This window comes from Dinoponera quadriceps, unplaced genomic scaffold, assembly GCF_001313825.1.
Source record: "Dinoponera quadriceps isolate SergipeBrazil2010 unplaced genomic scaffold, ASM131382v1 scaffold2600, whole genome shotgun sequence".
NCBI lineage: Eukaryota > Metazoa > Arthropoda > Insecta > Hymenoptera > Formicidae > Dinoponera > Dinoponera quadriceps.
In genome coordinates this window covers 2287561-2314177 of record NW_014556795.1, presented here as the reverse complement: position 1 = coordinate 2314177, position 26617 = coordinate 2287561, and the positions used below count along the sequence as shown (strand labels likewise).

Below are 26617 nucleotides of genomic sequence, written 5' to 3'. Positions count from 1 at the left end.
GTGCAACAAAGTTGGCTGCGCGATGCTGCTGCACCACCATTACCGCTAATTCCTTAAGTGAGCGATGCCTCGCTCGATCGGGGCTTTTTCGTTTCGATCCTTTTGCAGAGGAGCCCCTCGTGAACGCCGATACGCGGTTATTAAAGGTCGATCGACTCTCTCTTTCTTTCTCTCCCCCTGTTCCGTCCACGAGGCCGATTTATTCGAATTCCAGCCCGGTTTTAATTACTTCGTTTTTCCCCGCCGGATCGAAGGGGTCACTCGAGAGAGTCGGTCGCGATTAATTCGCGCGAACACTGCACCTCGGCCGCCGCCGCCACGATTTATTCCTCGCCTCGTGGCTGCCTCTCCGCCTTCGTTTCCGCCGACTTAATTGGCTCCCCCTGCCTTTTTCCCCTTCGTCGTCTCTCTTACTTCCCCGTTCTCCTCCGTCGCCGTGCTAATAGTATCCTCCGTGGACATCTATTACGTTCGAGTGATAAGCAAAATTAGCTTTCACTTCCTTTCGAATGGACGGAAGATAAAAATTGGTCAGAAGTGATGTAAAAAGTTTGAAATTCTTACCATAAAATAATATTGTCCAATAGATCACTCACCGCGAATTTGTTACATAAAAATTTACAAGAAGACATCTCGAGACAACTTCAGCACGTCGAGGGAAAATCAACTAACGCTAATAACATAATCAAATTAGCAAATAGAAACTGCCACTTTAGCTTCACTTATTGCACGGAGTGGACAAAGTTCCGTACTTCCCAGATAACAAGATGTATTCAATCTAACCTCATTTTGTATTCGCGATAGTCAACATGTGAGAAGAAGAATAGATGCGTGCGCACATGCTGCTTGGATTGTGTGTCGTGATATCAGGAAAATATCTAATAGAATTAATTATAATCATACCAAGAACGTGCACGCATCTTGCGTTCATGTGACGTAATGTTCTTTAAAAAGTTAAAATTAAGCTGAAGTCACAGCGTGATTACATCGCATTGTGATAAAAATGTGATCATCACACGTTTATACGTTTGTTCTCTATGTTTATCGCCAAGAAATACGGGTGTGTTCATTTTCCATACATGTGTCAGCTTTGGTGCTTTTCCTCTGGTATTTCCTCCCCATTTCAAAAAGATCAAACCGCCGGCTTGTTTTTACGCATCTGAAGTTTCCCCCGTACTTTCCTCCCTCCTCGAAATCCCGGCGGAAATGTCGCGAGAGGAATTCCGCGGGATCTCTCGACAAGGACTGACGAATACGCGATCTACCCCACGTATCCCTTCCCCCTTTCTCCTACGCCGTAACCTGTTAGAAAGACCGATAATTAAGGTAATGGCTACTTTTCAAGTGGATTTCCGTGTGGCTCGGATCTGCGCGCGGCCTCCTCCCGACCGATTACGGTCACGAAGGGCCTCGCTGTTTTGCCCTCCTCTGTCCCTTCCTCACCGCCTTTGTGTCCCGGGCGGATCGCTGCCCAACCTCCCCTCTGTCCACCATCCTCCAATAATTGCATATACTCACCGCTGATTCTCGATCGATATCGCCGTAATTCCACCCGCCCCTCTGTCGCGCCGGCGATTTTTTCCCTTCGCACACGACGACTCGCGATTAAATCGGGACGCGGGCGAAATTATTTCAGCGGGGAAATTCGAGAGAGGATCGAGGGGAGGGCCTGAATTGCAGCAAAAGATCGCGGACTGTCTAGTCTTGAGGTATTTCATGTATCCGCTTATTTCGCAGCGCCGTATTTTTAATGGCGCACACAGCAAGGGAACTTGATTTATTAATTTAGTATCTACCAAGCGAAATTATGTTCCTGTATATTTATTTCACTACTTAAATAATAAATGTTAATTTGAAACGACATATATATTATATATACATACAGTTCCTGGCCATATTATTATAGACGCACTTTAATAGAATGCAGGTTATGAGGAGAAGAAAAGCTACGAATTTTATGTTTACTCGATTAGAATCATTTTCGACGCGATGCAAATTCATCGTCGTCGCGAGATCGATGTTTACCGCGACTTAACCGCGAACGGTTCTTCGAGCCGGACAGTTCCCGGTGCCGTTGAGCCGTCGTTTTAACAGAACTGTACATCCCGATTCTCGCTCCGCGAGGTTCTTATCTTTGCTCCAGATACTCGCGAGAAGACATTTATGTCCAACGATATCTTAATGACTTTGCTTTCTCGGCTGCCTTTTTCTCTCTCTCTCTCTCTCTCTCTCGTTACGCACGCATGTACGCATTATCTCCGGATGGCGCGAAGTAAAAAGCGGACCGGTTGAAAATAACGCGCTCGTCGAATAACTGCAATGCACAATCTTGGTGCCCCGTTCGTCCCATTCACCGCGCGATCCGCCTTGCGCACGCGGAAAAAGGCGCTTGATCGCTCGCGAAAGTGATTAATAAGCCGACAAACGAGAAACGCGGGGAGCGCCGAAGCGCGCGCTATTGTTCGTTTTCGGTTCATCTTCCATCTAAGGAAGGGGAACTGGCGCACGTCACACACACACACACCAAGTAATAAAATATATTAATACAGCTAACCTCCTTGAATTATGCCCGAGTTAGGCCTCTGCATGGAGATACTTTTGTTTTACGATTACTTTGCATGATAAATAAATAATATGAAGGGTGAGCGTGCGTGGAGAGATTACACAATGCGATATGAATACTGCACATGCATATGATATGTAAATAATTAACGAAGGAAATGAGAGAGAGAGAACTTGGGACTGAGGGGGACTAATGAAAGAAAGAGAGGGGGAGGCGAACGTCTGACGGTATCATCACGGTGCATCTCACGCGATATATCTCGACGATGCGGCCACGCGAGGAGCAGCCCGGTCGTATCGGAAGCGAGTGTCCGGAGGATGAACAATACGGGAGGGGAGGAGGGGGGGTTATGACGAAGACGACGGGGACGACGCAGAAAATATACCGCGACCGGCAATCTGGTACAATGGATTTTGAAGAGTGTAATTTTCGTGCGGCGTGCAACAATGGCCAAGCCTACCTACCTACCTACCTACCGCGCCGTATAATCTCATCGTCCGCGCGGTTCTAATTTTCCGTGCGTCATGGGAATTCTCGACCGCGACTTCACGAGGTGAAGCCCGGGACCAACGGCGCAGCGAGAAGCGTCTCTCTCTCTCTCTCTTCGGGGTGCGATTGATCCTTCCGGCTTACACCGATGGAAAATTACAGTTAGTTTCGGCGCGAAACGTATTTTATAGCGCACTGAGAAAAAGGTTTCTTCGAATTTGATAAATTTCATCCCGACCAAGCAAGTTTCATCGCCGTTGGCATGCGGCGAAGAAACCAGTTGTTTCGATTAATACGCTACGATTGTTAGGCTTTTCAACGAAAATATGTGTCTTTGTCTTAAATGAGAAATTTGAAAGATGATTTTCGATTTAACAGCAAATTGAAACATGTTCTGAGGACATTCAGCAGAATATTCTCTATTCTGGCAAGAAAATTGTGCTCTAATTACGAATAATCCGCTAATTTGATCGAGCTAACTAGATTTTATTGTTGTTATTGTTGTGAGTATGCAGTTGCAACGATGATTTTTCTTATAATTAATACATGTATGTCACTAATCGGTACTGAAATATTTATTTGTCTCCATTGTTTTCCGATTGATAAGTGACACGACTAATTGTGACATAATGAATATATATATATTCGGTGATTTCGATCTTTCCGATGGACCAAAATCTGGAAGACCCGTTGAATTTGATCTCGTGCTGGGGCTAAAACTGATCCCGAGCAAACCAATCGTGTAGTTATCATGTTAAACAAGATAAAATTGTGTATAAGTATCAAAAAGAGCTTCCACTACTCATGGGTACCCCAAAAAATTTTAACGGAATTTCAGTGCGAGCACCGCTCGATCGTTTCACCCGGTATAACCCGAGAGCTTCGCTCTCTCGAGCGCGATAAATTCAGGCCGCGCGCGTTTACACGGAAAACGCACGGCCGGCATTAATCAGCGGCGCGTACCAGCGCGTTAAAAGCCGTCCGGCAGAGTTAATACTTTCGTTTCTCGCGCGCAGCCAGAGAAATATTGCCGGACATTGAGAGGCGAGGCATAAGCGCGCGCGGCGGTCCTCTTAATCGTCGATCAAATCGATCCCCGCCGTAAATCGTCCGATCGATCCGGGAACGCGTTCGAACGAGGAGGCGTGTCGACGGAGCGGAGTCGAGAGAGTGCTCCGATTCATCCGGTGGTACCGTCCGTCCGGTACGATTCGTTCCAGGATTCGCGGAAGATCCGAGCCTTCATCTCCGATGCGAGGGTGTTTTTTTCTTTCTCTTTTTCCCCTTTTTTTTCTCCCGAGACCCGCCCGTCCGTGAGATCACGTCGATAAGGTTTCCTACGCGCCTAATCCCGCCGCGAGACCGGCTGTGTGTATCCAGATGGTATCGCGTCGTTCGAAGAGTCCGCCCCCTCTTGCCTTCCTTCCTCGCGACTTCCTCGGGGGTGGGCGATCTCTCCGATCTCTCGATCAATTCGTACTCGGAGGGCTGTCACTCACGATACTCCGTTCGTCCTCCGAACTCCGTCTCTCCGAAGCCTTCCTACTACCCCCTCGGCATCCGGGATTAATCTTGTCTGGCCGTTTTTCTTCTCATCGATGAGTGAATGATTATCGTTGACGAGTTGTTGTTCTTCGTGTTGGCGTATTAACGATCTTCAATGGACAGGAAATAGTCGACTGGAACAATTAGAGGAAGCGCTGGTAACGTGGAATAGTCGGGTAATGTAGAATACCACGATTTCTAGTTTGTTAAGTCTACGTAGTGACGGCGTAGATAGGATAGCAGTGAAATTATTAGCCGCTGAACTCCTAATCTAGTCTACAAAGCGGCAGCCTAATACGATATATTGAATTAAACTAAAACTGCGTATATTAATGAAATGAGGTCAATTTTGAGAGAATATTTCAGCAAAATATTTCCATCGGGGTATCAATGTAGTCCGTTTTGCAAATATCATATGGTGTACATTTCCATTGTGTACGATAAATAGGTAAAAATGGCGATGATATTACGGAATAGTTCATGTTACTCGCCACTTTTTATAAGTATTGCATATTATACTCTATTGTTTCTTTCTTTCAGGATACCAAAGAAGCATGTCGTTAGAAGCTGAAGTCGTTAAAAAAAAATGTATACAATGGGATGAAACTAATATAATGTTACGTATATTTATATCACAACATTATTATAACAAAAAGTATAGAAATGTAAGTTTATAATAGATCACAATACAATAAATATATAATATAATAATTATTTATTAGATTATTCGATCATTAATATCGAAATACGAGAAAAATTACTTTTTTTGCAAGATAAATGAGGTATTTCGTTTTACTTGACCTATTCCATATTACCCTTCCAAAATCTGCCTTCGACAAATATAACATTCATTTTACTATAGATAAACAAAATCTGTTAGAGGAGGAACACGCTGTAAAAAATACTTGACATTACAACTCAGTGATAACTAATTTCAATTATATTTAATAGTTTTCGATTTATCTTAAGAAAATCATAGGGTATTCCACAATACCAGTACTTCCCCTGCTCTCTTGCAAAAGGATAATTCTGATGTATTCTGTATAACTGGAATCCTAGCAGCCTCCTTATGAAGGAGGAGGAACTATTAATCCAACCCTACATCGAAGACCAGAAGCGATGAGTGACTTTTAATTTTCTCGATTTCTTTTTGAATTTCCCCTCACGGAGATAAATTCTAAATAAATCAAGTCCCGAGAAAATCTATTTTGTGAACATCAAGGAAGCGAATAGTTGAAGCAACGTAGATGAAGAAGACAATATAGATGGAAAGTTGAGGACGGAAATGTGTTTTTTTTATTCTTCATTTCTTTTTTCTTTAAGCCCCAAGAGCATTATTATGTCGACGCATTTACATGGCTGATACTTTCAAGCGTCACGCGTGTCATTAGCATCATCCTGTATATAAAAGACGTCACGGTGGTATTTCGAAGGTGATGTTATCGCACGTCTGGAATCGAATAAACGGGGAATAAGTTAAGCGGGAGAGAAAATTAACATAACTTCAGGTAGACTAATGACTCCGGTTGCTGCGATGCCATGTTTCTGATAACTGAGAGGGAGGAACGTGACTTTGTATTTATTTGAATCAATTATTCAGAGGAAGGCGTGAGCTTCAGGCGCTTTGAAAGTGGATTAAAACGCGAACATACAAGAAAGAAAGCATTTCTCACTTTTCTCGTTCAGTACAATTCGTCAGATAATTTTTAAATATAGCAATTTATTTTATTATTCGATCAGATTAATAAGTATTTCTTCTGTTCGTTTTCATCAAAATATTTCAAGATATGATGAATATATTCCTGTCGGAATTAGTCTTTTGCAGTAACCATTTATCCATCTTCTTAAGGAATTGACGAAGACGAGATTAATCGAACGAAAGCGCGAGTTTCGTTTAAAAATCCTTCCAACGCCGCCACAGAGAGTCCGCTTGCGAAGTTGGTATCTTTTTTTCGTTTTTATTCTCCGTCGGTATTGGCCAGATTGAGCATCTGCAGCTGCTTATTCAGGTCGCCGAGGTATCTTTCTCGCTCCGCTCATTGTAAAAATACGCGCGAGCTGACCGTTTTCCATGTTTCTACATATATTCAGATGGTATCGCGTCACCCGCTCCTTCGTCTCCGGGCCGTCTTTTCACGGGAGGAGATCCTCGGCCGCGATTACTCGTGATTATACTTGAAAAGCTTCCAACGCGCGTCACTCATCCAGCACCGTCGCATCGCTCGGATCTGATTTCGTTACTGAATTTCTCGCCCGAATGTGCAAACACTGCACGAAGCGTGAAAACGTTATCAAACGCAAATCGGATCGGATGGAATCAGGTCGATACTCGTACACGATGTCGTAAAAGTTATGCATTTGATTAATTAATACCGCGGGTATCTACACTGAAAGAAGGATTTCTCAAGTAACGAGAAAATTTGGTAGCTGCTACTATATAATAATTTAAATAAATAGCGCAGGCCAAACATCCAAGTGACTGTTACGAGATAATTTAATTAATAAAGTAAACGTGTAGTTCTAAGATTTTGTTACGTGAATATATATACATATATATATTATTTGAAAAACAAAATGTATTAAACAATAGTGTTTGTTTCGATCAAGTAACACAGTTTAATTCAACGAAACGAAATAATGTTTCATATAAAATTATGTTATTTCAATATAACAAATTGAAACATTACATTTGAGACAATCTTTTTCTCATTGTTATGATATATTCAAAATATGAGCGCAGATATATTTATGAGTGATAAGTATAGATATAGTTGATAGTTACCAAATATTTAGCTGTCGTAACAACATAAATACTAACAATTACCAAATATTTCGTAAAGATGACATCGAATGATTTCACAATGTTTATCAAATATTCAATAATAACAACAAAACGTTTGATATATAACAGATGTTAAATATTTGACAATCAATATCACATTTCGTAAGAGTCACCGAATATTCCGTCGAAATCTCCGACTATAAACGCGTTTAGTAAGTATCACCAATCCTTCTTTTCAGGCTGTCGTCTGTTTTCTCACCTGTCGCATACACGCGCATCGTCAAAATATTCCTACGAAGACCGACATCATCGTGAATTAATATGTAAAGTAGCGCGCACGCACCTATCGCTATATTTTTTAGATCGTTACCGCGCCGCACCGTATGAATTATTTATTGCGCAATGTAAAATTCTGACGTCTGTTCTTTTTTCTTGCACAATACGACTATACCGTCGCCACGATCTTCCCACATGAAGTATTAGTCATATTTTATGCAGTTTTGATATTATCCGGCTGAAATCACGCTTCGGAATCGAGATTGGAAACGTTTTGGCCGTTTCCACTGTAAACAACGCATGGCACTTTTTTTCGCGAATTTCGCTCGCAACAATCCGCGTTTCCTCAACTACCACCACGTCGCGAGTGAACGAGCAACGCTCTCACGATGTACCGACGCGCGCGGTCGGCAGGAGGGCGAGAGGGGGGGGGGGAGGCTCAAACAAAAAGGAAGGAAAATAAGAAAACCGGGGAGCGAAGCGATTTCGATTCCTAAGCCCGCCCGACGGCCGAACATATTATTTTCTTGTTCGCGGTGCTCCGATATCCGATCGACATCATCGACCCGGCCCCGATTGGTGCCGCTTGGATTTTAACCCGTCCCACAGCTCGACTGCGCGTCCACACGGCCGTCCAATCGGCGTGCCGGCTGATAAGGGAGGCCATAACTAGCGTGATTTGTTAATCAGTCGACGACGACTGAATGAAAATCGCCGCGACACCGGACAGTCGCCGCTCGGCCAGATTCTCGATCGGCTCGGCGAGATCCTACGCGCGATTCGCCAATCGGCACGAGAGATCCCTTGCCTCGTCCGACGACGTCATGGACCGGAAGCGATCGTTCTGAGGAGTGCGCATCCCATNTTTTTTTTTTTTTTTTTTTTTCTAATAAAAACGTTGACACACGTTGTCACGAACGATAACAAGTGTAGTGGGTGACAGCGATAAATCGATAAGGACGCTCGGGATCTATTAACGTTTGTGCAATCTTCGATAGAGAGTGTTGTTCGGTGAATTTTCGACAGATCCGCAGGGAAAGGATTTTGAGTGGTGCAGACCTCGTGAGTCTCGGAGGACGTCGATTGGCGGTAGTGAGACGGAAGTTCGTAGTAAAAGTGCTCGTGCAGTGAGACACGGGTACCTGTCGCGAGAGTTTGGATAAGGGAAAATAATATCACGTAAGGGGCTAGATGATAAGAATATCAAGGAATGATATGTATGAAAATATACTTATCGTATAAATATATACAATATAATTATTCATATGTAAATATAAATATTATTAATTACGTGAATATTGGTAATTGTGTGAATAATTTTATATAAATTACATGATGCCACGCAAAGGAATCTCTAAAGATAAGTGCTTGAGAAAAATGAAAAGCAACGAATGAGACGGTGCTGTATAGTATAAACAATTTTATCTTATTGAGATAAGACGGATCAAAAGTAAAAGCGTAAGCCGCTGGAAAGAATGAGAATCTCACTCTAATCAGTGGGCGATCAAACGTGACTGCAACCATGGTCGAAAGGAACGAGAGTTTCAAGGACTCTACAATTTTGTACGACAAGGATTGCAAATTTGAATCAAAAGGTCGTATATCTACGTGCATTGAGTAAAAAATATTAAAAAATTTACTTGTGGAAGAATAATTCTCCTTATATTTCCAATAAATAATTTTTTTAGTATTTTTGTGTTTTTGAGATAGGCGTCCTTAATGTTCATGGATTTACGATGTTTAACCTACCGCTCGACATTTGATATTCTTAATGCTCATCGATAATCACTTCAGCCGGAAAAATCCGTCAGAAATCCGTTGACGCAGAAGTGAAAATAATGACGATTGAAATTTATTCCGACTAAAAAAATGTGTTATTAGCATTAGATAACAAATTGCTGACGACGAAGGATGAAAAGCGGGATTCACTCTCTGGTAAATGTCATTCCAGACATTTATCGTTAACACGATATATTAGACATTGGGAAATTGATCGCAGGAATAGATCGGTGTTCCCCGAATAATGCGAACGAGCTTCACCGATAAGTACGAATCGGCCACGTGCTGCATCAGGGGAGCCGAAGCTTCCACGTGGCTGTCCGCGAACAAACAGAGACCACTCGTTCGTCTCATTATTAGACGAAGTGGCGTCCACGATGTAAATAATTACATATAAGCAATTTCTCCTGCCTTGTGCGGCAGTTACGGATGAGTTTCGCAACTCTGCTTCTTACGTCCGTTTAATATACACCGCTTTTCATTTCGCTCGACACGTGTCCGGATGGTGCGTTTCCTCGACACGCCGGCGGCGGTCCGAAGGAAAATCGACAAACAGACGTAAATCACCGCTGTCTCACGGCCAGGATATGATTAGGCATATTGATATCCTAAAATAAAAAAATCGAGTAATCCCCGCACGGAGAAAAGAAATTTCACTAGAACAACAAATGTTTGTCAATATAGTGACAGCAGGAAAAAAATTTGTTCGAACGGCAGAAAGATTGATTAAGAGTATTAATTGCCCATATATCCAATAGCAAATGGCAAATAATCTTTACGAAGAAAATCATCTCGTGACGTTTCAATTCGGCTTTATAATTTGTATAATTCCCCGATATCATTCGAAACGAATTTGCAATAACAGTGTGATGTGTAAAAGCGGAAAAGCGTGACATTGCAATTCGACGTTGACGGGAAGCGCTCATTAGTGGGTTCTCTCGGCACAAATAACGAATAACGCGGTAAATCCTGAAGAATTTCGATTTACGCCGCTAGAAATCGAGAGATTCACGTTCGCGGAGGGAATTGCGAAAACGCGCGGAACGAGCCCGCCGTATAATTAAGTCGCGATATTTCCACCGAATACAAAACATGCAATTATCTCGTCCGGATTACCATGCTCTTTTTAATACCGAAACCTACGTTGCACATTTTGGCGTTCGGCGCGCCTCGGGATACCATCGTCCACGACAACCGCTGCAATTTTCCGTTCCTCCGTTTCCAGGGGGAAAGTCACTCGTGTAATTATAGATTTCACGGAGACACCCATTCACGTGATGTCGAACATCGTGTATGACACGTACATATGGATTGAACGCATAAAACAACTCGTGTTCGCGCATCATTTAAGGCTGCTACCGTATTCAATTCGCAACGTCACAGACGAGAAATGACACGAGAAATATTGCGTGCCATTTGCAGATAAAAAGACATTTGGATAAAGCAACGCTTGAGATCGTTTGGGGACGCTTGTACAGATGGACGGGAACTCTCCGTTTCTCTCCTGACAGTCAATAAATAGTCACGAGAAATACGTGAAATGAGGCCCTGTTGACGTAGGAAAACACACACAGCTGTTGAAAGGAGAATACGTGTAAAATTCCAAGCTGATCTTGGTTTTCGTCCATTTTCACGAGTCCAACAAGTATGTTACATGAATAACGGTGTTGCAGAAGTATAGAAGAAAAAGGACAGATTATGGGAACGAACAATCGTCCTCTGTGCGCATGCACCGAAATTAGCAGACGCTATAAACAGTTTGCCTCTCAGCTGTGATGAATAATAATAATTGACGTGAACTGTCATAAGTAAACAATAATAAATAAATATATATACATACATCTCTCTCACGCTACTTGAACACACTTTTATCCTATAAAGAACAAGGCAATTTTCCTTCCGTGTTTATATGTTCGAATAGAATTGTCGGTGGAGTTGAAGATCAGATGGGAAATATGAGTCGGCAATTTTTTCTCCGTGTCTCCGCTGTCTCGCAGAAAGAAGCAGCGAGCGGCACGCCATGTGGTTGGTCCCAACGGGCGCGACGTCTATTTTAATCCTCGTCACAAATCGTGCGCGTGTCGCGAACGACGCGACAAGTTTTTGCGGAGATCCCATATTTCTTTCCCATTCCGCGAGCGCTTTCGATATAATTAGCGATCAGCCTTGTAGCGCGCGTGACCCCACGGGAAACCTGTTCTGCACTTTTCTCCTCTTTTATTAATTATTAATTCAGGAAGACTCGTTGACTGACGCGTCGCGTTCTTCCGGACTCGCCGGTCAGCTATAACGAAGATGGACGATGTTAAATGTTGAGTATTATTAATCGGCACGTCGACCGAGAATTAACGTAACTTGTTGAATCTTTATTTTTTTACATCACACGTGGGAACATATCGTTGTTTATCCCTTATATTTTATACAAATTCTTAAAAACGGTGTCTTCAAAACAGCACTTATCGGCGCAATTTGTCGACGTGCACTTCAATAATAATATTTATCGAGTCGATGAAGAAGTTCGACTTTCAGTTATTCTTGGACGATACATTTTTCACAATAATGCAGGCACGGCAACGACTCGTTTTCTGTACTTTTTCCCACTTACTCAGAAACATCTCACTTTTCCCCACTTTTAGAAAAAAAATCACTTTTTTCTTACCGAACTTGAACTTTTAAGGAAAAACTTATCACGAGAAATTATGATCGACTAAGCTTCTTTAAAGACAAAATAAAAGATTCATTGAAAATAGAACAGTGACTCCGACGACGCGGTGTTTGTGTCCCAAGTGAAGAACCGTTATTTGATTTTTAAACTGTTTTCATCAGATTTGTCAGAAAAATAGACAACGACCGGCTGATGAATACTACTGATTGTGTTTTCTTTTTGCGAAAAATTTTATTGTATCTGAATACGCACCTAAGATTGAGTTAAAAAATATTTTTTTGGGTTCTGTCGTCTAATTTTTTTGTTCCCTAGAATTCAAATTTGTTCTCTTCAGTATTTTGAACCGCTTAGAGAAATAATGCGACAGATAAACAATTTCATTTTCAATGTACGTGTACGAATTATTCGGAAGACTCACTTCTTTTTAAAACTGACTCCCTATTTTTGACAACCAAATCACTCCTACGTCTGATGACGCTGTCGCAATTGTCGGTGAAGGATGTCGACCGATGAATAATTTGTCTCCGTCGAACGTCGGATTTGATTGAAAAATCAGACCGATTTCTTCAATCGACCCGCTACTACTTGGAAATAACAAATTTGGCTTATCCTGCCGATGCAGTTCGTTCGTAAGACGGTGGATGAGGCGACCGTCAGTTTTGTTAACAACGATTAACGCGAGCGGCGCCGACAATAGCCGTTGATCCCTCGCAACCAGCCTCTGTCACAATGCCCGGCCCCCGATCGTGCACCCAGATATACCTGAGGACTTCATTGTGAGAACTGAATGAGGACGAGGGCGTTCCACGCGTTCGGGCGGATTTATATTCGATAAAGTCTGCGTGCCTGACGGTTTAACAGCTCGCCTGTTGCGCGACAATTACTTTTGCTTTACGGTTGCCGTAAATTAATTTTAATGATCCCGCCCGTTATGATTTATCGCGCGGCGCTGAGACGCTCGCTTGACGTCTTGAGAGAGCGTATTCCTGCCCTGAAAACTGTGCTTTCCCGGGAACTCGCATTTTCTTACTTCTTCTGAAACAAAACTTACTTTTCTCATTATTGACGTCCACCTCATCGGAAAACCGTTATCGCTGCTAATCGATTATGCCGCGTCTATTTTTTTTTATTCTCCTCATGGAGAATAAGAAAAAAGAATGCTTCTGAACGCAAACTTTCCGCGACAAAGTCCGCGTTTCTCCGTCCCGTCAGGACCGCGCACGTCACGAAAGAATATATCAGATGGAAATCGGTCGTGCAAGAATGGCCGCCGGAATGTATTATCGGCCGGAGCGTTCGCACATTGTACTCCGGGATTAATTTTATGCGTGTCGACGCGCTACGTGTTGTCGCCTCGTGCGGCGTTTTTAAGCGCGACACAAAAACCGCTTTCTCAGCCGGCGCAGCCTACGGATATAATCTGTCTAATGAGAACCGATAGAACTTTTCAACCGTTTATTATATATAGAATTCACGAAATTATATATGTACTACACAATCAATATTACAACGCTTTTGTATTAATCAATCACCGTCGTCAATTATTGCCTGAAAGTATACTTTCCTATAAGCGTGTAATATTCCTAGAATATTATATGAATGTTATTTAATCGGAACTAATTTACAGTCGGTCACAGGACGGTTTTTTCTTCATATGTTTCGGAACGCGGAAAATACGACGAAGCGAACCTATGATTTACGTACGCAGACAGTTGTCAGAATTACATATACACGTGTAATTTTGATATGTACATATCTAATTTTGACAGCTATCTGACCATCTGTTGCGTGCGTTCGCTTCGTCATATTTTTGACGTGTTGCGAAGTATGTAAGAAAAAAGAAAAACTGTCTGTGATCACACACCGACCGACGTCGTTCCCTCACCAGTCAAAATTTTGACCCTATGTTAGACCTTTAATTCTACAACATAGTAAAAATAGACTTCACCTTCAATTCTAACAATATAACTCCTGCTTTGATGATGTCTTAAATTTGTTCGCTGTTTCAGCGTTAAGATAGGATGACGAAAGTAACATTGAAATTCAATCTGTAGAATTGAAGGTTCAAGAGAGAAGTTGAAAGAGTGTATCGTCAAAGTAGGTTTCTCTTAGTCTACACACTGAGAAACCCATTTAGTTGAATCAACTAAATTCTTGTTTGACAAATCAATTTTTTGGTTACAAGAACCAAGGTATGGTTCTCTGAACCAAAGGTTTGGCTCTTCGCAACCTCTGAAACTTCAGAGAAGCAAACTTTCGGTTTAGACGGGCAAACTTCGATTATTACAAGCAAAAAATTTGCTCGCCCATAGTCAAACAGGAATGAAGTTGATTCAACTAAATGGATGCAAATCCCATCCTTAAGAGCGTCGAAATCTCGAAATGTTGTTCTTTTGCAGGATGGTGCTGGTGGTGAACGGGGTCCTGCAGGAGGAGGTCCCCACCGACAGCAGGTCCCTTTACGCGGCCCACCCGGTATATCGCGAGTCCGCTGCCCAGCTGCACTCGATGCCGGCGAAACTCGTGGGCCCGGTGGGCCTCCTCTACGTCCAGCAACGAGAAATGGCCGCGACTCTGCCGCACGACAGTAAGTGCGATGCATCTCTCGTCTCGTAGCCGCGAACGCTCAGCTTTGAAATGTGCGATCTCCGCGTCGCGTGATGGTACAAAAAACGGCGCGTGTAAGCGGATCTCTCGTATAATTTATTCCGGAATTACCGGCCCCGAGAGAGCGGTCGGAAATAAATATCAGACGAAACGCGCGTCCCCGGGACGGACGCGGATGGTTATCGCGTGGTAGTTGCTCGACATGTCGTGTACTCTCCGTGCGTCACTCCTGCGGAGCGATTTTTCGCACGAGCGAATGTTTCACTCGTTCGAAGAGTCAATTCTTCTCATTTACATTCTTCCTTACATGTTAATAACATTTCAAAGAGATCGTTTTTTTTTGTTTATTTTTATTCAAGTTCCGTATAAAACGCGGTGTTTTGACGATGCTTTGACGATTTTGCTAAATAGCCGATAGATCACGGACAGTGAAAGAAAGAGAAAGAGAGAGAAAGGAAGAACGACGTTCGCGGCGGAACGATATTGTGAAAGAAAATTGGTGATGCGAGATAACGTAAGAACCGACCAAAAAAATAAGAACGCTGAAGTCAGAGGGTTATTAATGAATCTAAGACTTGGAAGATGGCACGAGTGAAATGGAGAGATATTTTGTCCGAAAAACAATCTCTCGGCCTCTCTATCTATACTCTCTCTCTCTCTCTCTCTGATGCAATATATATCCGCACAAGCGTGTTATCTGCCGACCGGCGATATCGAGTTGTGTGTTACCGGCAAACTTTTGCCGCACGATATCGCTGGCTGCGATTGACGCAACGCGCCACCGCAACCACACAGCTGATTGTACTTAATTATGTATGAGAATCCAAAAAAAAGGAAAACAGAAAAAAACAACCGCGCGGCTGATAAATCGACGGATGACGCGCGTCACTGTTATTTCGGAACGTACGGTAAATTACGGTCGGATTGTTTGAGTTGTACCCCCGGCACGCTCCGGTGGTGCGCTTCTTTCGAAAATATTCTTAAATATCGACTCGTCACCGCTGCAACGAGAATGCCGGTGATAAATTTTTTTTCTTTCTCTCTCTCGAATCTGAGTGTCGCGCTCCGTCCAATTTGAAACACTGTTGTTGTGTCGCAACTTGTATTTATAATCCTTTTTATCGGCATATTAAAAAATTATCAAATAGAATAACGGCCCCGTCGCTGGTTGAGCAACGAGTTACTTTCTTCGAAGCGAAGAAGAAGGGAGATCACGATCGCGATTAACGTAAATTGATCTTTCACGCCGTGCGGAGAAGATCTCTCTCTCTCTCTTTGTTCCCGCGCGACGTGCTTATTTTTATTTTTAAATGAATTGAAAAATTGAGATCGTGAAATGATCTCCCCGTCACGTACGAGTTACGGAAAAGTCTGGATATTTAACGGATTAATCGTGGCTACGTTTGGAAACTGCAAAAAAAAACTTAGCTTGCGTAATCGTGGAAAGTTACTGCTGCATCAGCAAACAATCCTGACAATCTGTAGCCTTCTCAGGCACTATTCACTCGCCGCCGCACTAACCGTTCTTTTTCACTTTCACAGAGAACGTGAGCATCCTCGGTTCGGACGATATGACCACATGCATAATCGTCGTCGTCAGGCATTCCGGTGAGTATTTCTGAAAGTCCGGTCGCGGTCATTGCGAAATATAATTTCTTCCGCTATAATAAACGGTCGTTCGCGACCACAGTCGATGGGGAAGAGAAGAAGGAGATATCAGAATGACGCAATAGCGAAACGCGATCTGATCGGTCTTCTGTGACGCGTATGAAGTTATAAAATTACAAACGCTTCAAATTATTGGCTTTGAATTCTGGCTATGAGAAAGATGTTGGGTCTCAGCGAGGAATTAAGAAGAGAAAGTCGAAAAATAAGAGGAGAGAGACACCCGATATATAATACCGTCCACTTTTAAATTAGTCGCGGAGCTAACGAGCAAAAACCCCTGGAAAATATTACTAAATCGAGTGCCGCGCGACGTCCGTAATCGTCTCGGTCTTCCCCGTCACGCCGCTTTTTTCTTTTTTTTTTCCATTTCCATCTCGTCCAGTCGCGCACAATGGATCTCTACTTCTTGTTCGCACGATCGTTGACTCTCCTTCGTGGTACAACGATTAACGTAACGCGAGATGCGAAACGCCACTTCTTCCGAAAAGACGAGCCGTTTTAATAGAACCAGTTTCGCCGCTCGGGGAAGAAAAAATGCTGATTCACCTCGCGATTGACATCCATATCACGGAGTCGTTTAAATGCCCGAAGCTAATCCTACGATATAGTATTTAAAGAGCTTCGCGGAAATAATTATTGATTCATCGACGGTACGGAAAATAACAGGCTGTTCCCGTGGTTTTACATAATACTAGAAAAATGCGACGACTTAACGCGATGGTGGCGAGAAAAAAACATTAGATATTAAATATTGTGCTACCGAAACAAAGAAAAATGTCCTTTAATATTTTGTCGACATAGTGTCACTCTTTTTCAAAGAATGCCTTGCTGCTTGACGACCATTATAATATTCGGATGAAAAACCAAGAGAAATATGTTATTCGGCGTAAAAGTACGTATTATTTGAGAAACGTTTGTAGAGATCAAATATCCCTTCGTTTGCTTAATTCCAAACAAAAAAAGAATAACACATTTGTTGTCGATTGGGAAAATGTTCTTAAATTCAAAGGAGGAATCTTTCTCTCCGATTTTTCCGCGTACGTGTGTTCGCTGAAATTTCGCTCGCCGCATCGGCTAGTTTTTCAACTAGTACGTACACTTCCCCCGGCTTGACGTTTACAACTACTTACGACGGATATGAATCCCGAGACCCCATAAACGTTGCTTTTCCGAACGTATTTCATTCCGCTGAAGGGGCCCGTCACATTGTGCGCGCCGTGCCACCCCGCGTACGCTCCGACTTTCTCCCGCGTCTGAGACGAGCGCGTAAGCTGGGTGTCTCCGATCGTCTTAAGGTTGCGAGTGAATAATAACCGAGGTAGAAAGCGACTTCGAAAGTACGTAATTAAGTAACAGTCCGTGATATAAAAGCGCCTTTTATCGCGCCGGATCGCGAATACGAGTTTTCCCCGTAGTCGATGATGAAGTCGCGCCACGCACTCGCGACCGTATTTTCGCGATCGTCGGACGCGGCGAACACGTGAACTTGATCGTCACTAATTATCGGCCCCATTTTTCTGAAATTAATTATGCATTATCGGGAGTAAAATTGATAACGCCGAATTGCATTTGCACTCCTCTCCCGAAGTTAGTCGGACTCTCGCGAGATACTTTTGCGACAGCGTGTATCGTCCTGGAACCAAACGCGGCCCGAACTTTTGGTCGAAATTCTCGTCGTGTGTAAAACCTTGAATTCTACACTGAAACGAAAGAATTGCCACTTTCAAATAAATATTTACTAAGAAGTATTGTAGTAATTGATTTTATTTTATTTTATTTGGATTGAATAAATATTACTTGAACGTAGCATTTTTTTTTCTTCCCGCGTGCAGCCTACGCTTCGTTTCGATAATCTGATTATGCAGACGAGAGTAAGAATGCGCTCGGAGTCAACGCTGGGACTCGGTTGCGAAAGAATAGTTGGAAGATTGCGAAAACGCTCGCGTGTTCTAACTACTACCTTCTCGGTGTACCATTCTTATCGTCGGGATGCGCAACGATAAATCGCATCGAGCCGACGGCCGCGCTGAATCGTTTCGGTCGCCTCGCGCGGACGGTGAGCGGAGCCTTTTGGTCCTTTTCACCACTCACGTTCGTTCGACGCGATGCAATAAACGGCGAAAGGGAGGGAGAGAGAGAGAGGCTTGCTCGCGCGCTAATTACCACGCCGTAATTAGCGAGTCGGCCCGGTAGCGACGTTTAGCCGCAAATTAATTTCCCCTTTTAATAATCATTACTACTTCCCTCTCCGAAAGAGAAGCGTAACGATCGAGAGATAACAACGCGCGCGAATGCGCTGATAAACTTCGTCCGGGTTCGCTTCTCCCGACTCCGACGAAATTCATTTCGCCCGAAAGGTTTCCCGAGACGAAATCTTGACTCCATGTTTATCCTTTAATTCCACAACACACCGTAGGAGTTAAAATAGCGGAAGAGGTTCAATTCTAATGATTTAATTTGCTTGCTTCGACCGTGATGAGATGACGGTATTTTTAGCGGCGCATTCATAAATTTAGTATTTATCAAGCAAAATTACGTTCCTATATTTCACTACCTGAATAATAAATGTTAATTTGAAAGCAAGTTGAAAAATATATATACACAATATTATAAATACGAAAATATTTTTGATTTCTTTTCATTAATGCTATATTTATGCATTAGTTGTTCTAATAGGGATATATAGATAATAGAAAGAAGTATATAAAAGTGTTTAAATATGTGTGTATATATTTATATTTCCAGTCATAATTTGGATTACAGGTTCGGGCGCCGCGGCACTGGCGCATCTTGATGGCTCTGGAACAGAGGACGCCGCGGCGGCGATGGTTCAAAGGGTGACGGAACTCGCCCTTGGGTATCCCGAAGGCCGCCTGGAGCTGCAGTTGGTTGGCGGCTATTCCGACCCGAGAAACTATTCCGAGGAACTATTCTACAACATACTCTGTAAGCATTAAATTATGATAAGATCTTATTCACATTTTAATAATTACGCGAGAGCTTCGCCGCCTTTTATATCTTTATCATACCGCACTGAAAGAAATTATAGTTATTTGCCGTCTTAACCGTGTCCTCTGTGATTTTGTGCTTAACAAAAATACTAGTAGCATTATCTCTTCACCCGTTATATATATTCGTAAATACACCATAAGTTCGTCATAAGCGTTAAATTTATTCGAATGCATATCCCGAATAAGTATAAATTTAGTATTTTAATTACAACAAGTATTTTTTTCTCGGTAAGTCATGAATTCTCTCGGGAGACACGTGTATGAGTTTGGAGAGAGAAATATTTCCTCTTTCACAATTTTACATCGTTCTCATCGGTCGAAGAGAAAAGAAACTCTTGCAATTTGAAATGTGAGACTGAAGAGCCGAAGATTATACTAATTTACATCATTGAGTACCATTACTGGATTTCTCAGTAGCGCGCTGGAATTTATTTGCCGAGGAGAAACGCCTTCCGCTCAAAGTTACTACATCTGCAAATAAATAGCAAGGACATCGCGTCTTATTTTATCAAGTAGACAAGTTTCAATGCTATTTGCATCTATTTCAAAACTCCGGATAAGCTAAAAAGTATCTCTTATCGAGGTGCAATTAAACTTTCAGACGACGCGATCTAAATTTACGTTGCGATGCAATTCCTCGAAGGAGCGTTCGATTAAAAAATTAATTAATCATCCATCGTTTTTACTCGATAGGTAGTGTCAAATTATGTCGTCGAGTCGTGTACGAATCGTGGTGTGCAAGTAGAACGGAAATATTCCATGATATCGCAGCGAAATCTTTCTGTATATCCGATAAATATCGAGAAAAATGTCTCACAAGAGACATTTGCATCGCGAAATTTCAATTTCTTCCCATCGATGTCGACAAACGTCGTTGCGGCATGTTCGTTCGTTACCCGGCCGATCGTTTTCCGCAGCCGCTTTTCACAAGCAACCGGTGGAGATCGATCTGACGCTCTGCTGCGTGGGCGAGTTGAATACCACCGTGAGAGGCGCGACCCACTGGCCGATGATCTACGGTATCGGGTTGAATGTGAAGACGGGCGAGATCTTTCCCGCGAATTTCCCCGACAAAGGCCCGGATCAGGCGCTGAGGAGCGCCAGACAATTGACCGGAGGTCAGCAGGTGCGTGCGCGCAACTATGCTATGAGTTATTTTAACTACAAAAATAACAACATGCACGTCAAGTTATTATCACTGACACTGTAGTAACACTTACTAGAAAAAAACAGTTTTCTTCACTATTTTTGTGGTTAAAATGAAGAAAGGATATTGTTGTCCCCGAAAATAACTATATTTTCTCGGTGTACATTTTATTGTTTAACGATACGATGTCACATTTCGTTCCATTCTCCTTCGAGCGGGTGATGTCTCTTTGCATGGATACATTTTCGCTGCTCCGATCCGCTATTCATCTGAAACAAATAAGCCTGTTAAAATAGATAAACAGAAGTGGTCTTTGTCGTGGCCGATTTCTAAAACGTTAATTTTGGATCAAGCTATCAACATTCGAGGTGGAAAAGTTCGGTTTTTCGCCAGAAATTTCTTCTCTTTCCGTTTGTAAAAAACCAGAACGACAGTAGAACAAATCGTACGACAAAGACTAGTTCTCCTTAGTAAGATTATGGGTACATTCATTTATTCTAATGCGCAGGTTCTCGATATATACGACTGCACTCTGGGATTACTTAGAATCGGGCCTTTCAATTACGATCCCTTGCGAGGCGTGGATCTCTGGTTGGCGCAAACCGATCAATTCATCCTGCAGCACCTGTCAACGTCACCGGAGGTCGAGCTGCCACATTTTGCACAACAGGTAACGCTATCTATTGTATCACGCGACATCGTTATAATTACCCTATAAGCACGAAACCTCAGTTAGATTTAATTTCGCTATTCGTGGCTCCATTGTTTTCGTTTATCACGATGATTTCGATGATTAATAATTTCCGGATATTATTTTAACAACAATCGATCATGAAGTTCTTGTAAATTGAATTGCGAATATTCACAAACAGTGATAATAAGAGAAATACCAAGCGAGAGGCACGTGCGTGTTATTTTTCACGTGCGCGGCTAAATGGCAACGAAATATCCGTTTCAGGTGCGGGCGACGCTCAAGTACATCCAGGACAATCAATTTCCGGCTGTCACCGTCTTCCGAGATAATAGACCTCATTACTATCGCCGCGACGAAGCCACCGGTGCCTGGCAGCCGATACGATACTAATTTTAACACCGGTAAATTCGGGTCGGGACTTCGCTCGCGAGGTCTCACGAGAATGATACGAACGTGTAATAACAAATTGCGAATCGACGAGACACGACGAAGCAGGACGACCTGGTCAAGACGGCCAAACCAGTTGTTCGAATCCGAATCGCGTCTGTTAAGGGGCCTACGTGCACACACACTCATCCGAGGCTTGAAAAACGGCCGAATTTCTTTCCGCCGACTGCATCATCGATTTTATGAAAATGTCCTCTTGAGGGATGATTCTTTATACTTTTTTATCACTTTTTTATTTACACATTTACCAAAAAACCCACTGCAAAAAGCTGATGTGTTATCGCTGTCTCCACGAAGCAGATTCATCCGATCGGTCGGATATCTCGGGAACTATTGGACCGATTTAGCTATAGTTTTGCACGGATATTCTTAATAAAATTATCCAACTTTCGCCATAGGTTTTTTTTATATCTGCTATGATTTTTTTTTTTTATAAACGAAAGGGAAAGAAATTTTCGACGAAAAATCGAATGTTAATAACATCATCAAAGATTAATATTTTACAAATCGATCACGACGAATATAATACATCAGTTTTGTTTATTTACTTCGACAGGTTTAAGCCTTATTTGTTTCAGATAAATGGCGCGTCAGAGATTCTTTGGGCATAGAAAATGCCGATTAGCGATGACGAGCTTCATAATAATAGGAAGCAATAATAACAGTGTTGCATATCAATTTTTTGTAATGGGCTTCGTTAATGTGTAAATAAAATATGAAGAATCATTCGTAAAAAGGTTCGTAAAGTCACGCGGATGGTCAGCGGAAAAATTAAAGCTTCGGGCGTTTTCGAGTCGCTTGGTTGCACGTAACCTCCTCGGTAAAGTAGCAGTGTCGTCGCTCCAGAGTCGCTCAAGCGAGAAGAAGCCTGAAGAAGTCGCAAGTTTCAGAAAGGTCGTCCCGCTTTACGATTGGCGAGCGAATTGCGGAAGTCGGCGTATAATTGCGGCCTCCGTCGGTTGGCGGCAATTATCTGTGATCGACGAGAAAAGGACGTCCGATCGGGGAGAAGCCGTGGGATCGAGTATCGATCGGAGCGGTCATAATCAGCGCGCTAGACAACGTCTCGAAGTCTGCTCACATTGAGAGAGGCGTCTCGTGAATCGTCTCGGTGTCGTAGTCAGAATGAAGGCCAGCGTCTGAATTTGCACCGCAGCGAATACGATCCTTCCGATATTTTCTCATTTTTTCTCATGTATCTCGAATTATCGTGATTATTATGATGAGGGGAAATAAGAAATCTCGGGAACCGGTTCCCTCCTCCAGCATTTTCGTTAAGACCGTAAATATGGTTTGTTTTTTCCGATATCCGAACATCTAGATAATCGACTTCCGAATGAAAATATCCGAATTCGTTGATACGGAGATAAATTATTATAAAAAAATTGTAAACGGAATTGTGCAGAGGATAACATGTTGTAAAGTCATTTGTGATATTTCCTTTTTTGAGCTTTTTCATTGTCGGATTTCTTGTCTTTGTTCTCACATTCGGATTAATTCACATCCGATCACAAACTACTCCGAAGCCTTAAATTTGTATAACTCGGCTAGCTTTAGAAATTTTAGTATACTACGGGGTTTAAAATGTTTCCAAGGTACAATAGTTGTCATACACTTGTAGATTAGAATGTTCGGAACGAAAAAATCTGTCGTCATTTTGCAAATAACACGCAAATTGTTAAGTTATCAATTAAAGAAGCCTCTATACATGGCCATTTTCAATCGTTGATAACTCACAATTTTGCGTGTTATTTGCAAAATGGTACAGGACTTTTCCGCTCATTCGTTCTACTTGCACACCACAAGAATCAAGATTAATTTCGGACACCCTGTATATCCACCGAATAATACGCATTTGCAAGAGCGCGCGACTCTGTTGTGAGCAGACCTGTGGACGCGCGCTGAGTACGACGGCATTGTTAATCTGTTTCGAACAGATGCTTCTGTCACGCACACACCGACACGACGATCGAATTCCGCGTTATCACATCTGTCGTTACGTCGCATGCGCGATCGTTAGGTCCCATCGTTAGACGTTCTCTCCGGATTCAGTTTCTCCGTCGTCGATAGCGAGGTGATGCGGGAATACACGTATTCCCATTGCGCAATTGGCGCCGAATCGGCGGCAGTCCGACACTCGTTTCACGTCACACCATCCATCCGCGAACTTTCCTATTAGATAAACTAACACTCGGCAGCGGAAAGTCGCATTTGGGGAGCTGAATACGCGATCGGTGCATTCAGTGGTAGCGCTCATGCGCGCCCATATCTACGCACATGTTTACACACACACAACACACACACACACACACATATCCGTAGAATCACGACCCACTTATCCTATTTCTTCGTCCTTTTTTTTTGTTCTGCTCTTTCAGCTGGATTACAAAAGTTCGAGCAACGAATAATTCCGTACTTGCCATAATAGGGAGGAGAAAAGTTAGACGAAAGGTAGAGAGGCGAAGTGGAGAACGGTGTATATAATTTCTTCAGGGTTGTGCCCGAGTCCTTCGGGTGAGGGAAAGTTCCTTTGCCTCGACACAGTTAGGTTTTCTTTTTTAGCGAGGGCAAATGTCGAATCCCTCCAAAAGTTATCGCGGAACGTTACCGTGGAAACTCCCCACGGCTCGATCGCTCGGAGCCGCGAAAAGTAGCTTCGCGAAAATCTCCGCGAAACCAGACACTCGCACGCGTACGTCTTGCAGTTTCGAGGCGCCGACTTTTCGAATCCCCTCGAAATGATCGCGTAACACACGCACGATTGCCGGTCCTGATTACACGCAGTCAGCTCTCGACGTATACGTAGAAGATTTGTATTCGCGTGGAGAATTCTCGGCTTGAAATTTGACTGAAGGAGTCGAAGCGACTGTGTGAGACCACTGCTTGAAAATACACACATAATGGTGATACTGTTTTTTTATCCGAACATTATGCAATATACGCCTAATATTAAAATTTCGGAAAATAATCCGCCTTTTCTCCATTTTTTTGCGGATTTTTTGCCTTTTTATCTTCTTTACGGAGAAAAAAAGTAAACGTGACTTTTAACCGAACACGTGTGACTTTTTTCACGTGAATTTTTCCACCCTCGGGGCAGAATCCGCGGGAAAATCCGGGATTTTTTACGAAACTTTAAAACTAAAGCAAAAGCTACGTATACAGGGTGTTCTCGAAAAATGTACACACACTTTAGCAGCTTTGTGAGGCAGTCTTCACTGCCTGGACCAGAGAACGGTCGTCGGTTTGTGAGGACAGGCGTTGACGAAAAAAAAATTATTCATATTTCTGTAGATTTCTTTTAAATTTTGGAAATGAACTGCACGTTAACGAACGCTGACTTTATAATTACTCAAAGTGTGCGTACATTTTTGGGGGGACACCCTGTATGTACGTATATACGTGTATAGATCTGACAGGGTAGAATCATCCACCTACGTAAGTTGAGAGCTGGCTATAGCTTACGAAAGTGAGTGGATGAAAAATCCAGAATATCAAACTCGCCGTGCTTTCGGTTGAGTGGCGGATTTTTTTTTTTTTTTTTTCAAACGGCCGAAACGTGCGAGATTAGTTTTAGATGGGTGCGAAATTTTCAGATTCACCACTGTCTTTATTAAGTACGATAAGGTGTGGTAATCGAGACAACGAATTGGTGCAATAAAGACGGTGCAATTCGACCAAATTCTAGGAATTGTGTGGCGAACGTTGCCACACGCCGTGCCCGACGCGCTGAATTTCCGCGCTGTTTTTATTGAAGGGCGCGATCGCGTGCGCGAAAACGAAGAATCAAAATGACAAGGCCTTCCCTTACCTGTGCGGATTCATTGATTGAGCGTTGAGGATGCCCCGCTTTCCGGATTACATTCGAGAGCACAGCGAATTTTGCCTCACTAGCCGCTTGAGAAAAGTGAACAGTCTCACGTGTCGATACTTCCGAAAATGCGGTTTCTATTGTAAGAAAGGAAAAAGAAGAAGAAGACTTCACGTATTATTCAGTAATTCAGCGTTGTCGTTAAGTACTGACTTACTGTTTCCGGCCTTCTTCGCGGCAAACTATGATGGTTTCTCATCGTACGATGGGTTCATCGTCTGCACGGGAAAAAAAATTTGTCCTAAATCAAGAATCGATATTCTCATATATAAGCAAGACTATCATAATCTTCTTAGAAGATTTTTAGTCTTGAATTGAGTTCAGGTAATACTTGCATCGATATAAATTCAATCAAATCAAGGCTAAAACTCCCCTAAGAAGATTATGATATTCTTGCTTATATATGAGAATATCTATTTTTGATTTAAGACGGATTTTTCCCCGTCTATGCACGGTTAGCGAAGCGAAATTCGTTTCTACAGCCCTGTTGAAAATATTCAGGTGGATTTCCCGCGGAAATCCACAGGAATCTCGTGTGAATCCGTACAGGATAGTAAAAATCCATCTAGGAATCCACAAGATGTGCGGGAATCCACATGAATTTTTACCTAGCGCACTGAGAAAAAAATTAAAATTTTGCGAAGTAAATGTTTCTCGTGGCGTATTCTTCGATATTTATTGGTTAAAGAAGAAAATGTCACCGTGATAATGGAGTATGTATTTTCGCGAAACATACCTCTCAATTTTCTTATTAATCGGTTTGTTCGCCAGAAATAAAATTTTACTTCGCCGTATTTCTAAATAAACGTTTATTTCTGGGAAATGAACCTTATATTTCATGAATAAATATTTGAGTCTTCTTTTCTCAGTGCAGATCCCCAAAAGCAACCGTGGGATCCCACATGGATTTCCCACGTTTCTCACCTGGTTTTTCTTTTTTTTCTTTTTTTCAACAGGGAGCCACGTTCTCTCGAAATCCCGGAGATATAATAAAACGTGGTGGAAAAGCGCGTTCACAATTTTCCATTGTTTCTAGTGATAGATAAGCTAACTGAGGTTGATAATAATAATATTAA

The 26617-nt window shown here is 42.5% G+C and overlaps 1 protein-coding gene across 6 annotated transcripts in view; it reads left to right on the top strand.

The window, feature by feature from the left end:
• Positions 1 to 23399, top strand: part of LOC106748268 (protein N-terminal asparagine amidohydrolase) — a 63352-nt gene extending 39953 nt beyond the window's left edge. For 2 of the 6 annotated variants that reach the window (XM_014626632.1, XM_014626633.1), the window contains 7 exons: positions 5138 to 5262; positions 14499 to 14686; positions 16249 to 16314; positions 19138 to 19320; positions 20303 to 20511; positions 21041 to 21202; positions 21491 to 23399. In XM_014626632.1, coding sequence (XP_014482118.1) covers positions 5261 to 5262; positions 14499 to 14686; positions 16249 to 16314; positions 19138 to 19320; positions 20303 to 20511; positions 21041 to 21202; positions 21491 to 21616 — 936 coding nt within the window. In that variant the 5' untranslated portion in view covers positions 5138 to 5260 and the 3' untranslated portion in view covers positions 21617 to 23399. Of the gene's footprint in view, positions 1 to 5137; positions 5263 to 8536; positions 8835 to 14108; positions 14197 to 14498; positions 14687 to 16248; positions 16315 to 19137; positions 19321 to 20302; positions 20512 to 21040; positions 21203 to 21490 lie in introns of those variants that run through there. The other 4 variants (XM_014626634.1, XM_014626637.1, XM_014626636.1 and 1 more) reach the window with 3 other exon arrangements.
• Positions 23400 to 26617: the final 3218 nt, after the last annotated feature.